The 27160-nt window shown below is 46.0% G+C and overlaps 2 protein-coding genes across 4 annotated transcripts; one reads left to right on the top strand and one right to left on the bottom strand.

The window, feature by feature from the left end:
* Positions 1 to 538: 538 nt before the first annotated feature.
* On the bottom strand, positions 539 to 10539 carry CCDC47 (coiled-coil domain containing 47). Its single transcript, XM_071451120.1, is given in 14 exon segments — positions 539 to 2136; positions 2377 to 2544; positions 2715 to 2824; positions 3350 to 3408; positions 4119 to 4204; positions 4516 to 4626; positions 5449 to 5550; positions 6298 to 6363; positions 6921 to 7042; positions 7225 to 7399; positions 7907 to 8014; positions 8136 to 8401; positions 10441 to 10477; positions 10480 to 10539. Coding segments are annotated over 14 exon segments (1536 nt in total). The 5' UTR covers positions 10525 to 10539; the 3' UTR covers positions 539 to 2055.
* A 187-nt stretch (positions 10540 to 10726) lies between these two features.
* Positions 10727 to 27011, top strand: DDX42 (DEAD-box helicase 42). 3 transcript variants are annotated; one of them, XR_011683021.1, is made up of 19 exons: positions 10727 to 10878; positions 12741 to 12967; positions 13578 to 13728; positions 14320 to 14381; positions 15379 to 15415; positions 16830 to 16979; positions 17203 to 17307; positions 17869 to 17988; positions 18365 to 18541; positions 19024 to 19152; positions 19379 to 19478; positions 19683 to 19730; positions 20210 to 20307; positions 21139 to 21415; positions 21871 to 22097; positions 23280 to 23390; positions 23887 to 23988; positions 24530 to 26106; positions 26819 to 27011. XR_011683021.1 is itself a non-coding variant. In XM_071451082.1 (18 exons), the coding sequence occupies exons 2-18, from the start codon at positions 12747 to 12749 to the stop codon at positions 25664 to 25666; spliced, it is 3252 nt and encodes a 1083-aa protein (XP_071307183.1). In that variant the 5' UTR covers positions 10727 to 10878; positions 12741 to 12746; the 3' UTR covers positions 25667 to 27011. The 3 variants fall into 3 exon arrangements, 2 of the variants coding, with proteins under 2 accessions (XP_071307183.1, XP_071307185.1); XM_071451082.1 differs by having other exon boundaries at positions 24530 to 27011; XM_071451084.1 differs by lacking the exons at positions 10727 to 10878; positions 12741 to 12967; positions 13578 to 13728; positions 15379 to 15415 and having other exon boundaries at positions 14331 to 14381; positions 24530 to 27011.
* Positions 27012 to 27160: the final 149 nt, after the last annotated feature.

The raw sequence follows: 27160 nt of genomic DNA, 5'->3' as shown, positions 1-27160 counted from the left end.
GGAGGCTCAGGGGGCCCTTGTGGCTCTGCACAACTCCTGCCAGGAGGGGACAGCCAGGGAACAGGGACAGGACAAGGGGAAATGGCCTCAGGCTGGGCCAGGGCAGGCTCAGGGTGGCCATCAGCAGGAATTTCTGCACAGAATGGATTCTTAAACATTGGAACGAGCTGCCCAGGAGCTGGTGGAGTCCCCATCCCTGGAGGTGTCCAAGGAACAACTGGACGTGGCACTCAGTGACAAGGTGGGGATCCATCACAGGCTGGACCATCTGTGAGGTCTCCAAACAAATGAGTCCTGTGACTCTGTGGGTCCCTCAGAGAGTGGCCAAGGCTGTGCCCCAGCAGGGACCCTGCTGTGCCCACCTGTGACACAAACCCCGGGGCAAATCCTCCATGTGGGCCCAGCCCAGCTTGCCCAAGGGGGACACGGCTCCTGCAGCCTCCCCAGCAGGAACCAGCTCCTCCTGCTGCTAACAACCCACACCAAAACTCACTCATTCAGAGCCTACTGAATGAAAGGAACACTGAGACAAGCCAAGTAAAGCAGGAGTGTTTCAATTATATTTTACTCTTCGTTAGATTGTTCATTTGAATGTTTGTATTACAAAATTAGCTGCCATGGCCCACAACTGGATGGGACTTCAGGAAAGCTGTCTGCTTACTCAAAAGAGCACTAACTAGTATTTCCTTTCAAAGAACTCTGTGAAACAATAACATATTAATCTTTAAAGCTAAATAGTGCTAAAATTTCACATAATCTACATTAGTTTTGGTTTTAAATAATTTTACCAACCATTATAAAATTAATGTATTTGCATGTATCAGGTTACAGACATTTGCATTTCAATCAGGGTGAAGTATCCCATGCTGGAAGAAGGAGTTTAAGCAATTGCTGTTTCAACAGCAGCTAATTCTTATTGCCTCAGAACCAAGTTTCCATGAAGTATCGAACAAGAAAATGCAGGACATTGTTTCCCCACAAAACTGTTAAAAGTCTGTTACAAGCAACAATAAAATGCCTTCTGGACAGGAAGCATTTATAAAATGCAGAGCTCTCCCAGCGAAGTGTTTGCACAGGGCATTCACTTCATTCTTCCCATTTAGATTCAAAACCCTGAAGAGATCACTGACCAGATGAGGAGGAGGAACATCCTCTGAAAGGTTTTCACTGGCTTGGGGAGATCAGGATTGCAGGTACTCCACTAGATCTGGCTCCTGGCAGAAGTGAGCAGGGCAGCAGCTGCTGAGATCAGGAGAGAAGGGGTTGAGGCAAACTTGAACTTTTAAAAATACTGAAGGAAAGCTGGCTGAATGCTAACTCACCATGCACTCACTCCTGAAGGAACACTGTGCTGACATCACAGATTCCACATTGGGTTAAGTTTGCAGCATCCAAACAAGTAGGAAACTCTCCATGGATTCCATTCCCTTGGTTCTAACCATCTCTATGTTTTACACATAAGCCAATCATGCCCACAGCTGACCTAATACTGCTTCAGGCCTTTGTTTGTAAAAAAAAAAATGAAGATAAAAAAATCTTCTACTTCTATTAGAACTTCTATTCTACTGGGCTTAAATCCCTGAAGAATCCATACGGTGTATGGAAGGCTCTAAGTGTTGTGCCTTGATGCAAATAAATGCACACAGTAAATGTTTATTGTGCAGTTTGCCTCCCCCTAAGTTTTTCCCCTTTCCCCCTTTCCCTCACAATAACTAAAACCAAAGTTTAAAACCAAAGTATGAATATGTTACCAGCACACATGGACAGGTTTACAATCTTCTGTTTTTAAAGAACAAATGACAAAAAGCATTCAAGAATATTGCAATTTTTTTTTAACAGACAAGTAGCAAAACTTTGTACCACCTGAACAGAGCTGCCGAGACAAAGCTCTCCACACATTTTGCTGTAATACTTAAATAAGTAACACCAATGCAAGAACTTTTCTCTTAATGGTTACTAGTGTTCAAGGAATCAGAGGATTATGGAGTTATGATGGTCTTTGTACCCTGTGAATCACAGTTCCACAGGTGGCACCAGACACTTCTCACAGCACAGTCACATGGCTTTCACTTTGATTTGCTTCATCTTCATCTGCTTCTTCTCAAGCTTCTTCTGCTCACGCCGCAGAGCAGCTTCCTGTAGGCAAGGACAGGGATCTGAATCAACACAGGTGACCCCTTCAAGGACCAGGCAGATCCTTTCAGAGCCAAACAACAAAGCCCTGCAGCACTGGGTTCAGAGCTCACCAGGAGCCTTTGTGCGTTTCAGAAAGGAGCAGCAAACAGAAATCAAAGCTGCCACTGCTGCTATCCCTGCAGGCAGCCCTGGAGGTCCCCCAGGAGGGATGTGCCTGTGACAAGGTGGAGCTGCCCTCACCTCCAGCCGCCGCTGTTTCTCGGGATCCTCCTCGTTCATGATTCGCTCCTTCTCCGCCCGTTTCTTCTCCTCGCGGCGGGACTGCGCAGCCTCCTGTCTCTGCACGTGGGTCAGCTTGAGGAAGTTCTCTTCCACCCGAGCCCTGTTCTTGTCAGCTTTTTGTTTACCCTTGGCACAGAGAAAAGCAAACTCAGGTTGTACTGAGCTCCCCACAAGCAGGATGCAGGATCTCTACCGGTCGTACAGAAACAGAAGGATCCAGTGGATCCATAAGGAGCCAGGGGTAATGGTTCCAGTTTCACACAATGTCAGAAGACAGAAAACCAGGCACTACTTACTTCTCTGTTCAGCCTGAACTTCTTTGCTTTGTCAATGGAGTAGATAACCATGCTCATCAGAGGCAGCAAAGACTCCATGTCCTTTGGGGAAGTGTTGCCTGAACCAGGCACTGAAATAAAGAGTTCCTTGTTCACTCACACAGACTGGCAGTACTTGTCTGCTTGCTGTGATGCTCTTCCCTTATGGCTCACACTGTTCATGAAATAAAGATGCTCTTATCCTGCTCCTTAGGAAGCTTCATTTAGAGCTATAGGCTTCAATTTTGAAGATCTACTTTAAATTTGAAGATCTACTCTTTTCTAGAATTCTCCCAACAGGCTGCTTTTATTTCAAACCAGGGTAAACCAGCTGAGCCTGTGCATGTTCAAACTGCAAGGCTTGTGGTTTAAAAACAAACCACCCTGAGAGGAGTGTGAGCTGAGGTCAAGAACAGCAAGACTGAGTGTCCTGTTATCATGACAATATGCTGCTCAGTCTCCAGTGTATTGCTGCCTTCTGTTTATCAACCAATGATCCTGCACTGAAGTCACTCATCACACATTATTTTCCACAGGTGACAGATCATGAGCATGTGACTTACCCAAATAAAGCCACACACACTCCCCCAGACACACACAGACAATAGAGCCCTTACCATTAAATGTAAACAAAAGTGTCTTTTTAGTTTCGGGCAGTTTTGTAAGCTGGCCCTCCCTGGAGGAAAGAAACAAGTGTTTGGAAAAAGTGAAGAAAAATACAAAGTAACTTAACATTGGTCTGAAAAGCCATCAAGAACCAAAAGCCACTTGGAAAGTACTTGAAAAAAATAAACATTAAAAGCCTGGCTATAACCCAAAGTTAAGTTTGGGACTAATCAGATTCCAGAAGTGTTTTACCCAAAAGCCTGCAGAGAAAAGACATGAGTGTGAAAACACACAGCACCAGCCCCTCTAATGTCAAGTGGGCATGGGAGCACTAAGAAGGCCTGTGTATTTTGAATTACATTCAGCTTCACACACCCCCTTGTTGTTTATACCACTAAAGATCTCTAAATATTTAGGAGAACAAAATATTTTCTCAAGAGTTTAAGTATTCACTGCCCAAAATCCCACAGTATTCTAATGTGAAAATCTCAGACCTCTATTTCACAGATCCTCAACAATTTTAGTACAAGGTATACACATAAGCTGTCTTATAATTAAATCAAAATATGTTCCTTTGTGTTCATTTATTTCTATGCCTGTGAGCATAATACACAGGCACGTGCAAAAACCTACGTGGTAATTCAGGTAAGACACATCACCCACCACTTGGAATGGTGAAGCAGCCCCTGAAAGCACCTCTGGACTAGGAGGCTCAGGGAGAGGCAGAGCTGCTGCCTGTGTGTTGCTGAGGCACAGCTGCCAGACAGCCTTTATACCTACTCTTGCATAAGTTTTGGACCGGAGAACTGGTCCGAGAATTGGACAGAGTCGATCTTGTCAGCGTAGTGTGTGAGGAAATGGATCATCTGAAAGAGAAACGGGGGTTAGTTGTTCCCAACACCAACCCAGCTGCAGCCTATCCACTCCAGAGGGGTTTGCCAGGTTCCCTGCCCATGGCAGGGGTTAGGACTGGATGATTTTTAAGGTCCCTTCCAACCAAAACAATTCTACAGTTCTATATATCACTCAGGAAATTGCTGTGCCCAGCTTGCCACAGTGACACTGATAAAGATATGAATTTTCTCCTTTAACTTTTCATTTTAATTTTTTTTAGAACATACAAGTTGTAAATGCCAGGATTACCAAGGAGTATTTGCATTCATTAATTGAAGTTTACCTTAGCGTCCATCATTCCCTCCGTGACCTCTCCCATCTCTGACAAGATGGCCAGCGAATCTGGAAGCCCATATTTTGCACCAGACTTAGGTTTATCACTGCAGAACTCACTCTGTTTCAAAGAGAACAATGCAAAAGAAAAATAAACACAAGCCTGTAAGTATCTTATCAGACTGAACTGTTCTGGAACAGAGGAACCTCTCAAAGTACCTGAAAAGAAACAATAAAAAATACACTCGTTCACTCATCCTGGCTGGGGTCATTTCAAACAAGGTAAAGCACACAGCACCAACAATCTTTGAGCTAGTATTCTCCTTCAGGAGTCAGCATTTTGAGGAAGAAGATAGAACAATTCTAATACAGACATACTGGAGTGTTCAAAGTGGATTAAGGCATTTTGCTTACATTGTTTGATAACAGAACAAAAACTGGCATCCTACCAACCACACATCATGCTATTACTTGAGAGAAAAGATTTTTTTAACATTATTTGTTATCACTGGATTCTTTGCAAGCTCTGCAATTCTTTTCATGGCTTGAACATACGGAAAGTTTTCATTCCAGATCATGTAAAAACAGATGACTTAAACCTAAATTTTCCACATCACAAATCATTAATTAAGTTTACTTTTTGATCCTTGAGGATGTCTTTTGTGCAAATGAAATGAGGTGGAGTGACACACATATTTGCTGACAAAAATCTGCAGCCTCACTTCAACCAACTATACTCAAAAAAAAGGTGTGAGCTGCTTTCCACTGCCTCCTTCCCTGCAGGTCTGATGGGGGCAGCATTTCTGATGGTTGATTCCATTAGACTTTCATCTGTAAATGGAAATATCTTTTCCACACGTCACAGGTTTTCAGCTGTTCCCAAGAAAACAATGAATATGCAGATTAGATTCTTATATGCTGTTTATAACGTGCATGTACATACCAGGTCCTGCATCTCTTTCTGAAGTCTCACCAGTGCTTTTCTGGTTCCAACAGCAAACACATACGTGTCCATATCTTCATCATTCATTGTCACTTTTATTTGCTGAGAAACAGAATGTTATTAGCCCTGGTTAGATTTCAATGTCTGTCTGATACTTTGATTCCTAAGAACAAGGACTATGCAAGGACAGACACAGCTAAGGAAAAGGTGGTTGATTTAAAGCTTTTCAGTATGTCTTAAAGTAAGGAAGCTTTTTAATTAGACTGAGCACACCATTCAGTATTGTGCTGTAATGACAGTGACTAAAACAGCAGAGTTGTAAAAATAATTTGCAATTAAATATTTTGATGTAAGTAAATACAACTACAGATGCATGGGAAGAGTATTCACAGTGCACACAGTCACTGTTCTTCCAAATGTAACCTCTCTTGGCACTCATGCTCTCTGAGAGTGAGTTGCAAGGCAAAAGGTAACATTAAGAATATAATATTATAATATCCAGACCAACATATGGGTTTAAGCAATCCTATTCAGGCAGAGTGAACAGACAGATGAACAATCAACAAGCATTTCAGACTGTAAAACCACTTCTTATCAATATGACCTCTTGAATCATGACAGACTCACAAAACCACCCGAATTATAAAATCCACAGATAAAGCAACTTCCAGTCATCAGCAGTTTGCATTTCACAGGCAGGAAAGAAACACAAACAATTCTTTGAGGTTGTTTCAATAGTTACTGAACTGGAAGATATGGAATACTACAGAAATCACCTGGAACAATCAAAAGCAGCAGAGCAGAAGTGAAGGAAAGCAACAGTTTATCAGAGCTAATCTGAGTACGCACCACTTGGTCTGAGGCCGGCCTCATCATGCGTGCCAGGACGTTCAGCAGGTCCTGCCTCTTAAGAAACTGAAAACACAAGGTGGCAAACACAGAAAACAGCTGAACAGACACCACTAAAAAACACCTTCCTAATGTCTAACCTGAGTTTTCCCTGTGTGACCAATACAGCTCAAAAGCAGGCCCACTTTCTGTATTGCAGGAGTTTCTCAGGGCTTTGTCCCCCCAAGTCAGAACATGAACTGTGGGACTGTTTCAACCCAGCTCCAGGGCTTTGTGTTTGTCTTTGCTGCTCTTCCTTGGAATTCCTGCTGGTCCATTTATCCCTCTAAATGGCAAATAGGCTCTTCAGCCTAGAGTTACCTCTGTTCACACTACACCTCTGGTTTTTACACTGTTCCTGCAAGCACTTGCTCTTTGGTGCCAACTTTAAGGGGCAGAACACAGGTCTGTACAGACCTTCAGATGATCAGTTTTTCCTCATGTGTGTGTACTCAGAACTCTGTGTCTGAATGTGAGCACAAATGCCAAGCTGGGATTCCATGTTGCCCACACAGGAATGGGAGAGCCTCTAGAACTTGACAACTGGTGACACACAAACAGCACCACAAACTCCCTCATCTTACCTTTAACTGGATGAGCATTCCTTCACAGCACACCCTTCCAGAGCACCACAAGTTATATATGTGTTCATTTTCTTGATTTAGTTTCCCAGTGCTTGTAGCTTCTTTATTAGTGCCATCATCCCCTGAGGAAAACACCAGTGAAAGAACCTCAATCTAAACTCACAAACTGAGACACCATAGTTCAGCAGAGGGCTTACAGCTCACAATACCACAGTACAGAGAAGGATTCTCTACAGCCTAAATGCCAGACTAAACCCAGCTTTATTCAAACACTAAAACCAGATTCTTGTCATTATGAACTCACCAACAAGAGCAAAGTTACTTTCTAGCAGCTCCCTGTGAGTGTTGAACCAGGCATGAGCCAGGCGGTTGTTTTTGTTCTTGCCAATGATGTAGTTCATGATGTAAGCCAGGAGACCTGTTACCATCAGGATCTCCATGTAGTAACTCTCCCAGCTGTTTTGAAGGTGAGCAGGGACCTGTGTAAGGGAACAGAAACTGTGGTTTATATATTGAACAAGTGGATTTTATACACACAAATATTTGGGAAGCACAGACTAGTGAAGTTCCATCCCCAAGACAGCAATAAGCTCCACAAAGGCAACAGGAGAGAGCTAAGCCTACATAAAGAACTTGGCTTACTGGGGCACAGTAATCATCCAGGAAACAACTGATAACAGCATTCCCAAAATACCTGCTTAACACAAAGACAAAAGTACTCACTTCCATAAAAATGCAAACCTTGAGCACCTGATCATTCTGTGAAAGATTATTTTGGGAGGCAAAAAGGTGATGCAGGGTGGGCAGAGAGATTGGCTTCAAAAACCAACCAAGCTGACAAGTTCTAATCTGACACTTAAGCCACAGACAAGCTAAAAACACACTGTGTTCATTGTTTAGTACCCCAGGGACATTCCTGGCATACTTGTCTTAAGAAAATAAGTGATGAAACTCCAAATAGACACTGCATCAACAGTTATACCTACATTAACTATTGTTATGGGGTCTTTATTTTTGCTATGAGATGCATCTGGTTTCTCTTCATACCCTTCAAACTCCTCATCATCGTATGGCTCACTCTCGGTGTCACCTTCCTGAAGGATGAAATCACAAACAGCATGAAAATCCAAAGCCCAGCAAGTAAAATCCAAAAAGAGAAAGAAAGGTGCAGAGACACTATTAGGAAACACATTGAGGAAGGAGGCAAGGCCTTACCTGTGTGTCTGCATCATCAAAGTCTTCCTGATTTTCATCCTGACCCTCAAGCTCTACAGTGGCTTCTTCTTCATCATCTTCTGTAGTGATGATCCTCTGAGGAGACTCTGTGACTGTATCTTCACTCACATCTTCAAATTCAGCAAAGTCATTATCATCATATTCCATAATGTCATCTCCATCCTCAAATTCATCATATTTTGCCAAAGTAAAGCTCCATGGGATGAACAGGACAGCGATAAAAATATATAAATTCTTCATTTTCACTGGAAAAAAAAAATTAAATCAATCATTGCAAAAAGTCCTTGTCAATTCTGTTACATCACACCTCCAGCAGCACCCAACCCACAGTGCACAATTTGATCTTGCCATCTTCTCTAGAAAGAAAGTGACTGCTGGTACAAGAACAAAATAACTCTGAAGGAGAGGTTCTGCACTCTGTTGCTTGTGGCAGCTGCAAATGCACATCTGGCCACACTGTTCAAATGAGCTGAGATGGAAAGCAGGGATGTTCTGCTACAGAACTGACTCTCCAACAGCATCTCCCAGCCAGCTCACTTCCAAGACCCCATTCTGTGTGTACAGTTGTTATTAATTAGCAATTAGGCACAGTCGGAGCACTGAATGTGTAATAGCAGTAATAAACCTTAAAATGCACTTGGTTCCTTTAAACAGCAATGCTCTGAGAGCCTCTGCTAGTCCAAAAGTGCTCATCTGTGACTTTCTAGGCTGCACACTCAAAACTAAGTTCCCACAGAGTCCCATCGTGATTTCTGCATTTCTTTAGCTGGAAGTTGTGCCAAAAAAAAAAAAAAAAAAAAAGAAAGAAAAAGGGACAGAAAAAGGGACAGATATGGCATTGCTCCCCAGAACACAGGAGTAAACTGGGGCTCAGGAGCCCAGAGCTCTCCCCACATCAGCCAGAACCCTGCAGAGTTTGTCAGTTCCCCTTGTTTTGCCCTCAGCTTCCTGTCTCTTCTGCTCGAGTTCAAAACAGTCCCAACCTCCCCTATAGGTTGGAGCACCTTCTCCAAGGTCCAAAAAAGGCAGCAACAACCCCCCAGCTGCACTCCACAACCAGGCACAGAGGATCAGCTGCATCAGGCTCTGCTGTCAGGCTCATTTTACTCCCTCCCGCAACCAGATCCGAGTGGGAACCTGAATGTTAATCACAGTGTTCTCTCACAAACTTAGAATAGAAATGATTTGTTTCTAAATTTGACCAGCATTCCTCTGAGTGCCTCATGCAGGGAACCCTGCTATGAATGACAAGGACGACTGAAATAAACACCTTTGTCAAACACTCCTCACTCCAGCAAAAACCTGCACAGAACATGGTCACAGAACCTTACTCAGGATGGAAAGTTCAGCAAGACCGAGCCCAGGAATTTGGAAAATTGTGAGGGAACGTCACAATTTTATGTGAATTTAAGCAGAAAAAAACCCCCAAAATATTTTTTCAATAGGACAGAATTTACACACTGTTGAAAATGACAGGACAACAGAGCCACCTGCTCGACCAAATTCTAACATTTCACATTAAGAACTCCAAGACTATTTGAGCACATCCACCTTCAGAAGACCCAACAATTCCAAACAGCTTAATGCAAAATCAGCTTCTGCAGCCAATTCGAAGGAAACAGTTGAACCAGAGGCGGGTGAGAGCTGGAGCACCCCCTTAGGTCAGCAATCCGTCAGAACGGCTTCCAAGTTCAAATTCCAGGAAGCAGAACACCCTCGGCAGGCCCTCCACGACCCGCACGCCACCGAGTTTCCCTTGCCAGAGGAACCGATTCATTCTCCAATTCCACACCGGCTGCCCAGACCCCACTGGCAAGAGAAACTACTTCCAACAACCCGAAGGCAAACACTGCTGCTGCTGCCTGTGCTGCACATTCACCGGCTCGGGCTTGCTCGGTAGATCTCGAGCGCAGAGCCGAGCTCGGTGGAGAAGCGCCGGTCCCCAGCAGCTCGGGCCCTCACGGTGCCCCCGCCCGCAGCGGGGACACCACGTCCCGTAGGTGTTCGTTATCCCGCCGCTCCAGGGACGCTCCCAGCTCCTTCCCGGAACACGAGTCAAGGTTAACAAGATAAAATCAGCGATCTGCAGCCCTCGGCCCCGCCGCCAGCCCCTCCCGCCCCACGGGACGCAGCACAGGCCGCGCACGCCCGGTGCCCTCGGCACCAGGCGGCCCCTCCCGGGGAGCCTGCCGGTACCGAGCTCCCCGGAGAGAGCGAGCCCTGCCCGGCAGCCCTGGGAGGTGGGAGCGGGGTGTCCCGTCCGGCGGGGCCGGGGCAGCGTTACCTGAGTCACGGGCCCGGCCCCCGCCCTCCGCTCCGCTCCGCGCCCGCCGTACCGGGGCGCCTGCGCACTGCGGGCCCGCCGCATGTGCGGGGGTGTGCGGGTACACACGCGTGAGGGAAAGGGGGGCGAGCCCAGCCCTGCGGCGCGGGAACCACCCGAGAACCACCCGGGAAGCACCGGGAAAGCACCGGGAAAGCAGCGCGATCCCGGGGCCGCCGCTGACATTACCGTGTCTCGGTTTCGCTGCCGGGGTCCCGCTCCCGCCTGTGCCCGGTCCCGCCGCCCTCACTCCCCGCTGCTTCAGCGGCGGGCGGTGCGCGTGCGCCGGGGCACGCGCGGCCGCCGCGCGTCACTCACGCACGGTGCGTGGGCACGTCCGTGCGTCCGTCCCCACCCCCCGCCCCGGTAACCGGGGAAGTGGCGGCGGCGGCGGCTGCGGTGAGTGCGGGGCGCTGAGGGAGGGGAGCGGAGCGGGGCCGGGCACGGCGGCAGATCCTCCCGAGCCGGCCTGCGGGGCCTCTCGCGGGCGGCACCCGCCGTAGCCGCGGCCTGGAGCGGGCGCGGGCAGCCCGGGCCTGCCCCGCACAAAGGGCCCGCCCCGCACCGCGGTTCCGCGGGCGGGAAGGGCCCCGCGCAGGGCCCGGTGTGCCGGGACAGCGCCTGCCCGCGGCTGCCGTGCCCCCCGGCCCTGGTCCCTGCCGTGCCCTGCGGAGGGCGGGCCCGGCGGGCGGGGGTCCCTCCGCCCTTCCCCCTGGAACGGGAGCGGCCGGGGCGCATCGCGGCCGTGCCCGCGGATCTCGGGCGCCGCAGGCGGGTCCGTGTCCCGCGAGTTCCCTCCCGCGGAGCGGGGCCACAGCGCAGCGAACCCCCGGGGTTTTCCTGCGGACTCTGCGTCCTGTGCGAAGCTCTGCCTGCTCGCTCGCTGCTGGCGAGTGGGCGAACTGACCGTGTTTTGTACTTCTGCTGCTGTATGACAATAAAAAAGTGGCCCGCCTTATTTTTTGGGGGAGCGGAAGGGGAAAAAGGTGGATCAGTACAGTGAGGAAGGATTCTTACAATCAGATTTTAACTTAACAGTTTTCAGAGGTTCCCACTGCGCTGTAACAGCAGAAATGCTGTTCCACCTCTCACTCCTCTGTTGTAGTTTTTGATCTCCCAGTGCCACGGATCCGCAGGTGTAAAAGCTACAGGGTGTCAGGACAAGGGGGAAAACAGGACTCCATGGTCAGTGCTGCCATGGAGAGCTGAACAGCAGAGTTTCCCCTGAAATCTACCACTGAGCTTTGGTCTTGACTCGAGATTTATTGAGCAAGCCCCACGCTGGTAAATGTTCAGCACAGGGACCAGCTGCACTATTTACCTTCAGATTGTTTTGAAGTTGTTTTTTTGCCAGCGAGTTCTGCTCTCATTGAAGATTCTCAGTGTGAGGATTTGGTTAATAAGACTTGTAGCCTTTGGACAGTCAGTTATAATGCCCTGGAAAGCAGAGGCTGTCTTGCTCTCTTTCCTGCCTTACAGGTATGATTTGCTTGACCATGCAGGTAACTAAATGACTCAAGAATGGAAACTGTAAATATTAATATATCAGTTCAGTCATCATCTTAGAAAATCTGTAAATGTTAACATATCAGTTCAGTCACCATCTTAGAAAATCAACTTCTGGGCAGACACTGTTATGTGGAGGGTTTAAAATACTGTTTGAAAAACAGAGATGGGGGAGCACATAAATCTGTATCTGTATAACAATAGAAATGGTATATATGGCTGAAGGTGGTTTGAGAGTTGGCTTTTGGCAGAAATGTGCCTGGGCTCACACAGGCCTGGTGCTGCTCTGGGCCCATTTCTCTGGAGGTTGCTGGGTTGCAGGAGTGAGGTATTGACAAGCAATGAAACACAGATGGGACAGTGTGGACATGCAAAATATGCACTGAGCTGCCTTTTCATCTCTTGTTCCTCCTGGTGTTCAAAGTTCTGGCCTTGGGTTCGTTTGTCTTGGACTGCAAACAGGACAGGTAACATCTTAAATGTGTTTAAGTAATCCTTAAGTAATCCCTAAACACGACCTGTTCTGGAAGACAACCACTTTGGTTTTATTCTTCTTTGGAATTGTGGGTATGTTCATACTACTGACAAAAGACCAGAGCCCCATCCTTTTTGGGAAACAGATTAAACTCTTGTCACTCAGAGTTCCACAAGTCCCCATGTCATGACTGAAGTGATCAACTCACAAGAAAAATCATGACAAATTACCTATAACTGCCTGAACCAGAGCATTAATTTGTCTTTTCTTGTTTCAACAGGTCATCATGAATTGGAATAAAGGTGGACCTGGTACCAAGAGAGGCTTTGGGTTTGGTGGCTTTGCCATCACACCTGGCAAGAAGGAGGAGCCCAAGCTGTCTCAGCAGTCCCACAGTGCTTTTGGCACCGCCGGCTCCTCGGCAGCATTTGCGAAATCGGGGCCTCCTCAGCTGCCTTCCTTCTACAAAATTGGGTCAAAGAGAGCCAATTTTGATGAGGAGAATGCGTGAGTGCAGTCACTTCTCATGTTTATGTATCTCTAGATTTTAATGTTGTTATGTTTCTGAGGTCGGGGGAAGTATCTGTGACATTTATATAAATAAATACAGAATAATATACATAATATACTTACAAGACTGTGAGATGCTACAGTAGCCTGCAGAAGTTTTCCTCCTCCAGCTTTCCCCTCTCCAGAACATATTTTATTCGCTCTATGGTCTTCTCAGAGTTGGAGCCAAGTAGGATAAATTTGGGTGTCTTTTGCACAGGAAAACATTGATCTCCACAGTTCTTTACTAACCCTTCTCTTGGCTGCATAAATGTATAAATGAGGCAGCAAAAATTGGGATTATTCAGCCTGGAGAAGTTTGGGGCTGACCAAATTGTGGCCTTCTGGTACCTAAAGGGAGCCTACAAGAAAGATGAAGAGAGACTCAATTTTATGATATCTCTTTGCCCTGCCATTGCTTTGAACTTTTAACATGAATAGTTGTAGATAAATAAATCTCAACATCTTCTCTTGTCCATATGGGTACCTTGACTCAACCAGAAACCATCAAAGACAGCACAGTGCTGTAAACCATGTGCTGACTGGGCTGTTGTTCACTTTTGTTCAGGTACTTTGAGGATGAAGAGGAGGATTCCAGCAATGTGGAATTGCCCTACATTCCTGCAGAGAATTCCCCCACTCGGCAGCAGTTCCATTCCAAATCAGCAGACTCTGACAGCGATGATGATCCTCTGGAGGCATTCATGGCTGAAGTGGAGGCAAGAGCCAGCTTGGGGGATGTTTATTCATTGCTGTGGCTGTCCCTGTGTGCAGTCAGGGGCAGCAAATGTCACTCAGGGCTTTGGCAGCTGCAGTCAAAATGCCACTTAACTTGGTGGTTTCTGTAGGATGGTGTTAGTTAGACCTCAGAAATGGATTAGATAGAGAGTGGATGTGACTTACAGTAATTTAACTGTTTAACAGCTTTGAGGATGTCAGAATAATGCAACATAGAGCTCTGCTTGTTTCTGAATGTCAGACTAAGGTGTTCTGTGTTTTTCACTACCTAAATGGAAATTGTTTGTATTTATGAGCTGATTTTTAGCTACAATTCTGTTATTAGTTGGATTCAGGAGGAATATGGGGAATTTATTTTTTCAATAGCACTGTCACAAGCTTAGAGTAGTATATAAATTCAAAGGTACTAGTAGGAGAATTTATTTAGCATAATCACATATGGAACAAGCCAAAGATAAGTCCAAGAAGTGTTGTCTCTGTGACATAATGGTTGAATTATTCAGGAACATTTTTCCCTTCCATGTTTTACCATCTTGGTCTTTTTAACATGTGACAACTTTATGACCTGCTAGGATCAAGCTGCTCGAGACATGAAGAGACTTGAAGATAAAGACAAGGAAAAAAAGAACGTTAAGTAAGTTCTCTTTTCTCATTCCCATGCCTGCTGTGTCTTGGATGGTGCTCAGAGAATTCCAGTGCATTTTGTTGATGATGGTTGTTCATTAGGCAGTGTAGTATATACCTAATAAACATCATGAACCTGTGCTTGAGATGCTGTGGGTAATGATTTGTGCTGTAAAAATGGGATAATAGGAAAGAATCCATGGCAGCATCCCATGGCAAACTGCAGCAATACTGAGTTATCCCCTGCCAGAAGCCTTTCTAGGTCACAGAAATAGGGGCAACATGTTGTACTCCTGCCACTTTCCAGATCAGCCTGGATAGTTTCTCTGCTTCCCACACCCTTGGAGAGATCAGAGTGGTTTAGCTTAAAATTGCATTTATGTGAGCAAAATAAGTCAGTGCTGCTGTACCTGGACTACTGGAGACTCTTCTAAGCTTGGACTAGGTATTAGACATTAAAGCTGATAGATTAGGTAGCACATGACATCTGGAGTTTAAAACAGTTTAAATTCGTGCAGCTTATCCATTTGTTTTGACTAAGGAAAATAATGATGCTGTCGATTCTTGATAGAAATGTCAGATAAATTGATAGAAGTTACATGGCATGGGGTTGATCAGATCATGCATGGTCCTGACACAGACACTGGATCCAAATCACCACCTGGGGAAGTTCTGAACTGGATTTGCACTTCCTGGCTCATATTCCTCTTCACTTATGGGTCTTCTGTAGCATCAAGAGCTTAGACCAGGATGATCTTTGATGTGGCTTCTGCTGGGAAGATGGAATCTTAATCTTCCAGTACTAGAAGTAAAGAGAAGTCTTGGCAGGGTCACTGCTATGGTTGGCACCAGATATGAAAACTCCATGGGTTGGGAATATAAATGTTGCCCTGTTGATAGTGTTGTGTCTTCCACGAAATCTGGAGCTCAGCACTAATCAAATGAAACTATTGAGCTGAGTCTGTGGAACACTTGCAGGGAAGTTTTTTCTCCGCTTGTTTTTCCAGGGGTATTCGAGATGACATTGAAGAGGAAGATGACCAAGTGAGTTCCTATGCAGTCTTTCTATCTTCTTTTTTGTTGTTTTGTATTTTTTAACTTTCCCTCTCCAAACACCTAACTGCTAGGGACAAACAAAATTCCAGTATCCAGACAATTCAGCAGGAAGCTGTAGTGGTTACCCTGCTCTCTACCCTTCCAGGTGTTTTAAGAAGAATATTAGACAATTGCATTCACTGATGAAGATTCCTTTCAGTCAGTTTGAAGTTTCCTGTACAGATTGTCAGTGTCTGAGGGTCTTACACCTTGCAATTAGCACCATCAGCTGTAGCAGACACCAGGGAGAGGCTGTTGGACTGTGGAGGCTCCTTACAGTGCAGTGTGGGGTCTGTTCAGGGCAAGAATCAGGCTCTTTGATCCCTGTTTTCAGAGGAGCTCCAGTTCTCATTGAGCTTTATGAGTATCACTATAGCAGAAATAATCAAGAGAAAAAACTTAATTTCAAACTGTACCTTCCTACTGAGTTGTAGTTACTAACACTTGTGTTACTTGCATTCATGCAGAGCTTGGCAGGGTTGTGTGGCCTTGAGGGCCTCTCCTTCCAGTGTAGCTGTGTCAGAGTTTGAGCTGAGGTGACTTTATGCCTGGGGGCAGCTGCTGTTCAAGTGTATTGTGTGCATAGCTCTGAGGGATAATTGGCCAGGAAAATGGAAAATCCAGATGAGTATATATGTATATTTACGTATATTTGTAATTGAGCCTTGCTTTACAAATCTGATCTTAAATATTTGCTTCAAGTCAAGCAAGACTGGTGTTTCTCTATGAGGAAGTGTCACACTGGTGTGCCAGTGAGAGTCTGAGACACAAACATCTTTGTGAGCTGTGAGGATGGCACGTGACAGGGTGACAGTGGCTTAACTTGGGCTTGTCTTGAAGGACTCTTCTGAAATACTTTCTTTCACATTTGTTGTTGACTCAGTGAAAAATAGATTTCTCTTCATTTCCTGAAGTCTAGTTAGGGGAAGTCAAGAAACTATCTTTGGCATAGCATGTTCAAAAAAATCAATATCATATGCTCAGTAACAATGTGTTTTCTGGTTAGAAACCTGCAGTGTTGTGTTCTTTGTGCTTTGTTCCTGTGGAAATTAGAATAGATCCTTCTGTTGGTAAACACAACAAGACTTGGTAGAAGGAGCTGTTAAACAGACACAAGAGAAGTTTGGCTTTTAGGAGCATTTTGTGGTGTAGCTGACACTGGAGTTGTTTTCTTCATTTGCACTTCTTGCCCTCAGGATGTATCTGTTGGTGTTTATTAGAAGAATCAGCTCTAGTGGAAGTAGTTGCCTTTTTCCTCAGTGCTGGGTGTGAAAGCCAGCAGCCACTTAGCACACACCTCACTTCAGTCAGAAGTCCTGCTGCATGCTGCTGTGTGTGAGCTTGCTGATCTGTTTTGCTGCAGGAAGCGTATTTTCGCTACATGGCAGAGAACCCCACTGCTGGTGTGGTGCAGGAGGAGGAGGAGGATAACCTGGAGTATGACAGCGATGGGAATCCGATTGCACCCTCCAAAAAAATCATTGATCCCCTTCCACCTATTGACCATTCAGAGGTAGGAGGGAATTCTGTTTTGTTCTGTTCTGTTTGAGGCATTCCAGAAAGCAGGAGCTGAGGAGGGCCCTGTAATATTTCAATGCTTTCTTAGGTAAGTCATACTAAATTTCCTTGGAATGGCTTCATTTAAACAAATGTTCTGGCAGACAATTAAGAACTTCAGAGAAAAAAAAAGAATCTTGAGTCTGGACTAACTGAGTAATGAATTCATTACATTGCAGATTGAATACCCACCATTTGAGAAAAATTTCTACGATGAGCATGAGGAGATCACCAGCCTGACCCCGCAGCAGGTGGTGGAGCTACGGCACAAGCTCAATCTCCGGGTAAGCTGGTGCCAAAACTGCTCTGCCAGCACCTTTGAACTCCCTTTCAGCCTTGGACTATCTTAGTTTAAATGAAGATTTTCACTGGGAACTCCAGCTTTTGAATCCAGTCCTCTCAGACTCCTGCAGTGATGCTGATTTCTTGGAAGTCTCCTATGGATTTGTGAAAGTGGGCAGTGAGGAATGCTGCTTGGACTAAAGACCTCCAGAGCTAGGAGTTAAAACTGGAAATAAATGCAGAAATTAGTTCTTTGCCATTTCTGATGTGTTTGTGGGGTGACCTGCTGTGAAGGGAGTTATTTGGGGTAAAACACCAGTTAGACACAAGGAGGTAAAAACAATGTTTAGCAGCTCATGTTGATTGACAGATAATTAAATTTTTATACCTGAAAGTCTTATTTACACAACACACCTGGAATTTTCACCCAGTTAAATTTAATGTCCACTCAAAAAGTATAGTTCTTTTTCAGAGGCAAAGAAACCCTTTATTTTTTTTTTTTTAACAGATTGCTCTGTTTTTCTCTCACTGTTCATGAACAAAGATCTTTTTCTCTTTCCAAGGTCTCCGGGGCTGCTCCTCCAAGGCCTGGCAGTAGTTTTGCTCATTTTGGGTTTGATGAGCAACTTATGCATCAGATTAGGAAATCTGAGTATACCCAACCCACTCCAATACAGTGTCAGGTGAGTGTTGTTGCTTCTCAGACTTGTAAAGAGAACGAAAATAACACATGCAAAGCTCCCTCATCCACATGAGGAGGAGATAAATGCAATTCTAGTTGCAGTACAGTGGGTTTTTCTAGAAAAATGGCTTTGGTGTTTTTTAAATACAAGTTTGCTCACTTTTTTTCTTGTTGAATGACCACTGTAACTCTATCCATATTCCTTTTTAATTGTTTATTTTGGTGAATGAAGAACATTCAAGTGATGTCTTTTGCATAGAGAAATGTATGAAAAGTTCAGGGGTTTTTTGTCTTGGGCTTTCCTCATTACCTGAGTTTTCATGTACTGTCCAGCACAAGGATGGGCATAAGTGGGCTTACAATCTCCTTCTTTTTAGGGTGTTCCAGTGGCACTAAGTGGCAGAGACATGATTGGGATAGCCAAGACTGGAAGTGGGAAAACAGCTGCTTTCATCTGGCCAATGCTGATCCACATCATGGATCAGAAGGAGCTGGAACCAGGGGATGGTCCCATTGCAGTGATTGTCTGCCCAACCAGGGAGCTCTGCCAGCAGGTAGGTGTGTAGCATTCCTGCATGTACCAGCCAGTCTGCTTGGAGAAGGAGGCAAAATCCTTGGCAGAAATTATCAGATAACATCAGGAAAGTATTTGAAAAAATTACTTTGTGCATGAGTAGCCTGGGTCCAGCTCACAGCTCTTTATTACCATGGTTTTCTTGAAGAATCATGACAAACCTAAAATTTTAAATTTTTGCACCATGCTCCTGTATTATTTTTAGGTATAAGAATGCTGTGCATGCATTGTGACAAATTGTATGTGCAGAAGGATAGAGCCTGCAGGTTAAATTATTGTTGGATGCCTAAGTAGGTTTCTCAAGTTACTGGAAATTATCCACACGTGTCAAAGTGTTCACCCCTGAGGAGTCTGGAATCATTCCATTAAGTTAGCAGCTGAGGAGTGCATTTCAAGGTCCCTGCTGCATTTCCAGGGTAGCTGTGTGATGTGAGCTGTGCTGTGTCTGTGTCACGCCCTCAGATCCACTCGGAGTGCAAGCGCTTTGGCAAGGCCTACAACCTGCGCTCGGTGGCCGTGTACGGAGGAGGGAGCATGTGGGAGCAAGCCAAGGCCCTGCAGGAGGGGGCAGAGATTGTGGTCTGCACACCAGTAAGTACTGTGGCCACCAAAACCAGGGCTTTGCACTGTTCAGCTTGAAAAACGTTGTAAAAATCTGTTCCTTTGACGTGAATATTGACACTTAATTCTAGACTAAAACCTTGAGAGGTTTTCTGTTGTAAGTCTCTGGTAAGTCAGGATGAAAAGCAGCTAGGTGGTTGTGCATATTAACATGTTTTTAAAGGTGCTTTAAAAACTTGGAGTTTTTTCTCCCTAGGGTCGTTTGATTGATCATGTGAAAAAGAAAGCTACAAACCTGCAGAGAGTCACTTACCTTGTGTTTGATGAAGCTGACAGAATGTTTGATATGGGGTTTGGTACGTATTGAACCCAAGTCACTATTTTGGAAAGCAATGGTGCCCAGTCCTAGCTTAGGGGGTCTGTAAAATTAAATAGTGAATAAGAAGCACTCATTCTTTCTGTGATTATATGTTAAATAAAGCAATGAAACTGCATTTTGACCTAATTTTTCTAAACCATGAGCTTCCAGGGTTGATGAGAGCATTTCTTCTCCTTTGCAGAATACCAGGTCAGATCAATCGCGAGCCACGTACGTCCTGACAGACAGAGTGAGTAAACAGTGAGTCTGGAGCAGAGCTTGGATTTCCAGTTCTGGACACAGCCACACCAGGAGACTTGTGCCAAAGTCCACTGGTGTTACTCTCAGCGTGGGCTGTTGGGAGGGAGCAGTTGTGACATGTGGGCATTGAACTCATCTCTCTGTAATCCCTCCACCGGCTGCACTCAGAGCAAAGATGATTACCTGAATTCATATTCATATGCCCTGAAATGCAGTGTTCTGAGCTGCCATGAGAGAAAGTTCACAGCAGTGCCCTGCATTATCAACATTTCAGATGCTATGAAATGTGTTTCCATTTTGTGGTATTCTAACAGTGGTTGGTAATTTCCATTAGAACCCATAAAACCTCAGCTTCAGTTCACTGACACTCAAGAATCCAAGTCCTCCTTCACAACATCTGTGCAGTGTTTTTACAGTTCTGAAAGGAAATTTCTACTTCAAGGCATTTGAAGCCTGTTTCTCTTCCAGCCCTCTTGTTCAGTGCCACGTTCCGTAAGAAGATTGAGAAATTGGCTCGGGATATCCTGATCGACCCAATTCGGGTTGTGCAAGGAGACATTGGAGAGGTAATGCCATAATACCCGTGAGACACTCACAGCAAGGAATTGTTCAGTTTCTGTTCTCTGAAATTTAAGTTAAACTGCAAGAATCATCATTTGTAGTTAGTTTTAAATAATTTGTGCTTAGCAAAAATAGAAAGTTTTAGAAATAGTGGGTTTGTATTTTTATCTTGTTGACCTTTCCGCCATGGTGGTTTATTTTTGTTATTAGGCTGAATCAATGGTTGTATCTTTCAGTTTTGTCTAAAAAGCATAAAAAAAGCCATTGCAGTGAAGAATTTGAAAGTTAAAATCTCTATCCTATGGTTTACATGGGAATGTTGATGCTGGACTTGCTTGACAGTGACAGCTGAGCTATCAGCAGGCTGGGATCTGGTAGGAAGCTGATGAAGTGGGCAGATATAAACTTGCTGGGAAGAAACTTTTCTAATAATATATTGAAACTGTTGAGAAATTTCACAAGATGCCTTCAGAACATCCTTCTTTCAACCAGTTCTCTGTATTTTTTGGTTTTTACATCAGGTCCCTTTATAACAAAAGAAATGACTGCCTGAAGCCCCTTCTTTCTGGGAAAAAATTTCCTTGATTTTGCTTAAGAAGAACACCAGCTTTCATAGCTCAATCACTGGGCCTCTATTCATTGATCTAAACTATGACTGTATAATGGGAGCATCATCCATGAAATAGTCCTAAAATGTGTAAAAATTAAACGTTTCAGAGAAAACTTGCTGGTAGCGCTGTAAGCTGCGCTGCACTGTATTACTTGTGATGCAGAACGTGTGGGAAGTCTGTGTATTGCTCCCACCTTCCTGACTCTGAGGACATTTCTGCCCTTAGGCAAATGAAGATGTCACTCAGATTGTGGAGATTTTCCCCTCTGGGCCCAGCAAGTGGAACTGGCTGACGCGGCGCCTGGTGGAGTTCACGTCCTCGGGGAGCGTCCTCCTCTTCGTCACCAAGAAAGCCAATGCAGAGGAGCTGGCCAATAACCTCAAGCAGGAGGATCATAACCTGGGGCTGCTGCATGGGGACATGGACCAGAGCGAGAGGAATAAAGTCATTTCGGAATTTAAGAAAAAGGGGATCCCCATCCTGGTAGCTACTGATGTGGCAGGTACGTGACCTTCTGGAAAGCAGCTCAGACAACTTCTGGGTATCAGCAGAAAGGCAAGAATGTTTCAGGGGAAGGCAACCAGGTTGGCTTCTGCACTTGCAGGACACTGTGTTCCAGGTGCTTTTCAGAACTATGAAATATCCTGAGCTGGAAAGGACCCACAGGGATCATGGAGCCCAACTCCTGGCTCTGCACAGACACCCCCAGGAGTCTCACTCTGTGCCCGTGCAGTACATGGCATTGGCAAGGGGGGTTATGATGCCCAAATTACAGTCTGACATTTTTTAATCTACAGAAAGAAAAGCTGTGTCTTAAGGAAGTGTCGCTGTCCATTGATCAGCTGACGTTCTTTTTGCCCACAGGAGCAGAGCAGGGTGATACCCTGGTACCAGAGCAATTGCTCTGAGTTAATTGGCATAATGACACTTCCCACCACGTTGCTTTTTTTCTTCCAGCTCGAGGCTTGGACATCCCTTCCATCAAGACTGTCATCAACTACGACGTGGCTCGGGACATCGACACCCACACGCACCGGATCGGCCGCACCGGCCGCGCGGGGGAGAAGGGGGTGGCCTACACCCTGCTGACCCCCAAGGACAGCAACTTCGCTGGTGACCTGGTCAGGAACCTGGAGGGTGCCAACCAGCACGTCTCCAAAGAGCTGCTGGACTTGGCAATGCAGGTATGAACCAGCAGAACTTGAGGTGAGGAAGTTTCGCTCCAGATTCAGCACAAAATCAGCCAGCTCATGTTGCTGTCTCCATCAGGTGTTAGCAGTGACCTTTGGGGGATCTCTCCTGGTTTAAAGTAGGTTTCCTTGTGGTTTTAATGGCTTCTGAAAGAATCCATGAAGATCTTGTAACACAGTATGTGATCTATTTTGGGGCCAGGCACTGCCTAGGAAATGAGGAGCTGTAATCTGCTGATGCCAGCAGAGCATTCCAGTGTCTCATTACAGTCAGATTTATAGCAGGCACCTGGGAGATGCAGCTTAGTTGCAAGCTAAACTAGAAAACAATTACAGGGATATTCCCTCTGTGAAAGGATTGTTGCTTGATTATTCCACCTGCCTGGCAGTGTTCTCTATATATAGGCATGACAGGAAGCTGCAGCAATTGTGCTTGTGCCACTGAACTTAACAACTCTTTAATTTCTTGTCTTTTGCTGCCTGTATAGCTGCAAGAGAGCCCAGGCTTTTTTGCAACTCCCAGATTCAGAGATGGATTAGCTAATGTGGACACATTAGCAAGTAGCTTGGACAGCAGCTGCCAAAAGTAAATACTTTTTCTGACAAAGGCAGCATTTTCAGAAGGGACAGAATTAGTGAGGCAGAGCTCCCCTGACTGCCTTGAGAGGAGCATGTAGGAAGCCAACTGACTTATTCACATCTGGAGAGACTGTAGGGCATAAAAAGAGGTGCAGCCAACTATTATTTAAACACTGGAAACAGCAGGTCTGGTTGGGCTGACATTCCCAGGCCACTGCTTGGAACAGAAAGTTTTGCTGACTGACCCTCATTTCTCCTTAGCCAAGCACTGGGCTAAATCAGTGAAACCAAAGTATGAGCAAGAGCTCCCAAGTGATGGCATTGGAAATTGTGTTTATTCCTGGGCTTATTAGAATGCAAACCCCCAAAACCTTAACCTGAATGAGAGCTGAAGGCATAAAATTAGTTTTCATACAAAGCATTTGTAGCTCAAAGCATCAGACCCACATGGCACAATTGCCTAGAGCAGCTGTGTGGTTAAATGGAAAACAGTATTTACATTTTTCTTTTGCAATGCTCAGTATCCCTTTTTTCTCAGCCTCATTACATGCATTTCTGAAGCTTTTTATTCCCTGTGTCCTTGTCCCTCTCTTGCAGAACCCGTGGTTCCGGAAATCCCGGTTTAAAGGAGGGAAGGGCAAGAAGCTGAATATTGGTGGTGGTGGCCTGGGGTACCGTGAGCGCCCTGGGCTGGGCTCAGAAAATACTGTAAGTAGAGATGCTGAGGAGGTTGTTCACAGATTCTTGGCACCTTTTAACTTAGTATTGATTATTCTTTAATTTAAAAAATCTTGCTACTGGATTACAGTGTCTGCTTTAAAAGTTCTCATAGCTCAGCATCTTTCAGAGTTAGGATCATATATCTCAAGTGAAAGTCTCCTGTGCTGTTCTTCTCTTGTTAAGAGCTGATTTTTTTTAGAGCTAGAGTGATCCAGAAGGTTTGGAGATTCCTCATAAAATAGGCTGTTGTTGTAAAATAAATGCTAATAAATTACTTCAAAATTTCCAGCCATTTCCAGTCTGATTCCTGGCAGAAAAGAAAAAATGGAGCAAACTATTCCACTGGTCAGGGCCCTCCAGAAGTCTGTCATCCTTAGTGGATGTATCTCCTGAGTGCAGGGACAGGATAGATGTGAGCAGTGGTTGAACTGAGTGTGTCTGTGAGGGCAGCTGCAGAGGTTGATCCCATTGTGTTTTTGCACAGGACCGTGGAAACAACAACAGTGTGATGAGCAACTATGAGGCCTACAAGCCATCCACAGGGGCCATGGGGGACAGGCTGACAGCAATGAAAGCAGCTTTCCAGGTTGGTTCCATGCTTGGGCTCCTTTTCTCCCCTGAAAATGCAGCAGCCCTGTTATTGCAGGGAAGGGAAGTTGAGGGTGGTGGTTGTGGCTGTGTCATTTGCAGCACACTCAGCATGGCAGTCCCAAGTGGTGGAATTAGGTACGGGCTGGACTGAACACATTTGCACAAATTTGCCAAACTTACTTTGTTTTCTGCTGCCTCTTTGCTTTTTTTTCTTTCTGGATTGTGCATTTGGGCTCGATTCTTTGTAGCAGTAGGGTAATTGCAATCAAAAGGGGAAACAGAAGCTCTTTCCCTTCAGTGTAAAAATGAACCCCACAATGTAAGAATTCCCTTGTTGGTGTTGTCTGGTAGGAGGTGCCTGTTACTAACTCTGTGTCTATAAGCACAGGAGGAATGTACTCATTCCAAGGCTGACTTTTTCTAGGAATTCCGTTGCCCCAAAATCCAAGGTGGGCTTGTGACCGCACGATGACTCCGTGTTCTGTGGGGCAGCACAGAGCCAAACCTGCTCTCTCTTGTCTCTCCCTTTCCTGCAGTCCCAGTACAAGAGTCACTTTGTTGCTGCAAGTTTAAATAACCAAAAGACTGGGAGCTCTGCCGCTGGCGCCAGCGGCTGGACCAGCGCCGGGAGCCTGAACTCCGTCCCGACGAGTTCAGCGCAGCAGAACGCCGCCAATCCCGAGAGCCCCATCGCAGCCACGGCAGCAGCCAAGGGAGTGCCGGGCTTCAGCAGCACGGGCAGCCTGAGCAGCGTGCCCCCCTTCCCGAGCGCCGGGGCACAGGGCTTCAACAGCACAAACACCAGCGCCAGCAGCCGGGAGGGCGGCGGCGGCATCGTCAGAGAACGCTACAACGACAGCCGGAACAGTCGGCACGGCGAGGCCCCGCGGCGCACAGAGGGCGGCGCTGGTGGCCGGGGGGAGGGCGGCGCTGGTGGCCGAGGGGAGGGCGCTGGTGGCCGGGGGGAGGGCGGCGCTGGTGGCCGAGGGGATGGTGGTGGTGGCCGAGGGGAGGGCGCTGGTGGCCGCTTTAACGAGGGCCAGCGCTTTAATGAGGGCCAGCGCTTTAATGAGGGCCAGCGCTTTAATGAGGGCCAGCGCTTTAACGATGGTCAGCGTTTCACCGAAGGCCAACGCTTCAGTGATGGCCAGCGCTTCAACGATGGCCAGCGCTTCACCGAAGGCCAGCGTTTCAATGATGGCCAACGTTTCAATGATGGCCAACGCTTCAACGACGGTCAGCGCTTTAACGAGGGCCAGCGCTTCAGTGATGGTCAGCGCTTTAATGAGGGCCAGCGCTTCAACGATGGCCAACGCTTTAACGAGGGCCAGCGCTTCAACGATGGTCAGCGTTTCACTGAGGGCCAGCGCTACGATGGCCAGCGTTACACCGAGGGCCAGCGCTACGGCGATAGCCAGCGCCACGGCGAAGGCGGCGGCCGGCACGGCGACCCCTCCCGGCACAGCGACGGCCGCCACGGCGATGTCCATCGCCACGGCGAGGGCCGGCACTTCAGCGACTCGCCGGGCGGCAACCGCAACAGCGGTGACAGCAGGAACAGCGAGAGCAGGAACGGAGAGAACAGGAAGGAGGCCAACAGCCGAGACAACAAGACAGATGGCTTTGCTGTCCCAGAGCCCCCAAAACGGAAGAAGAGCCGGTGGGACAGTTAAAAGCTGGGGGTTCACAGCCTGGAATCTCTGCAGGTGGTGGTGTCGTTTTCCAGAGGATTACTCGGGGTTGTTGGGAACTGGTTGTTGAGCAGCTGGGGCAGGAGAAGGGAACCATGAGAGCCCCCATGCGAGTTCATCTGCGGACAGACTCACCCGAATGAAGTGCACACAACACTTAGTGAAAGAAATCATTTTGATAAAGCTCCCTGGGTTCTGCTTTGAAACATTCAGTGCTCGAGTGACTCTGCTGGATTTAAACAGATCTTCTTGACAAAAAGAAGCTGTTCCACATCCTTGGAACATTAAGAGACTGTTGTCCATAGAAGTATAAATTAGTCTTTTCTTAACCAGCGTTCACATTTACAAACCAGTCCAGTCCACCTAGAGATGCTCAGGACCTGCCTGTTAGACATTAATCTTGCAGCAGTTTGGTCAGTATGGTGAGTTCTTCCTCCATCTCCTTATCACATATTCTCCCCAAATAATTTGGCCTCCAGGTTACCCTTTACCACTCTCCCCATCCACTAAGAATGTATCAATTTGCTTTGCTAAGGTGGGGCAGAGCAAGTTGGTTCCGTTTTTTTTTTTGTTGTTGTTTTTTATTTTGGTGTGTGTGGAGCTGTTCGAGGGATCCTTCTCCATCCCAGCAAACCACAAATTCACCTGTAGTGTAGGTTGGACTCCCTGGCTTATTTGTGGTCAGTACTTTAACTTCAATCCCATTGCCCAGATATTTTTTTTCTTTTGAAGAACCTTCTGTTTTCTAATATCCTTCATTCTGGTGGAAGCCTGCATAGCAAACCCGTGTCTCTGCTGTGCCTATGCACCCTCTGTTCTGAGAGGGTTGAGTGCTTTCTTCAAATTAAAAACAAAAAAGGGAAGACAATGTAGATAGACCACAACAATCAGAGGCTGGAGCCCCCCAGGAAGTGTGGCTAAAGGAAGAAGATTCATAAATTCAGGGATCTCTTGCTCAGAAGCCTTTAGGGAGAACTCAGAAAACAATTAATGAAAAGAAACAACTCAAATCTGGCCTTGTTTTGGACACATGTAGTAAATCTGTAAAATCTTGCTTGCCCATTTTTAACTCATTGTGTGTATTCCCATTTTTTAACTTCTTTTTTTTTTTTTTTTTTTTTTTTTTGCCACAAGGTAGGGAAGAACTTTTCAGTTGGGACATGTCAGCACCCACCGCTGGCTCGTTTCCACTGGAAGATGTACCAGAAGCTGTCAGGGTTTTGTGACATTGTGATGTTTTCTTTATCAGCTGTGCATTTACTTTCTGCTTGCTCTAGTAAATGTTTTATTACTGGTACAAAAATATGCAGCATGTGCTTTTTATTCTCCTCTTCTTTGGCTGCCCTGATGTGCAAATGGAGAACTGACAGTCTGGGGATCTGACTGTGTCTGTCTCACCAGAGGTTGTGGATTGTAGCTGATAAAATCCTTCCTGTGGTTTTTCTTGGTATCTTTCACCCCAAAATGTTTTACAAA

This window comes from Agelaius tricolor, unplaced genomic scaffold, assembly GCF_023055355.1.
Source record: "Agelaius tricolor isolate 1412-34295 unplaced genomic scaffold, bAgeTri1.0.p SCAF_31, whole genome shotgun sequence".
NCBI classification, from domain to species: domain Eukaryota; kingdom Metazoa; phylum Chordata; class Aves; order Passeriformes; family Icteridae; genus Agelaius; species Agelaius tricolor.
The sequence above is the reverse complement of the archived record's forward strand: the minus strand, read 5'-3'. Positions and strand labels throughout refer to the sequence as shown.

What these genes read in the sequence shown, in the direction of transcription:
- DDX42 (XM_071451082.1), top strand. Translation starts at nt 12,747, where the DNA reads ATGAATTGGAATAAAGGTGGACCTGGTACCAAGAGAGGCTTTGGGTTT. An exon ending in AGATTGTGGTCTGCACACCA is followed by an intron (nt 19,153 to 19,378) that starts GTAAGTACTGTG and finishes TTTTCTCCCTAG; the next exon opens with GGTCGTTTGATTGATCATGT. An exon ending in CAATGAAAGCAGCTTTCCAG is followed by an intron (nt 23,989 to 24,529) that starts GTTGGTTCCATG and finishes CCTTTCCTGCAG; the next exon opens with TCCCAGTACAAGAGTCACTT.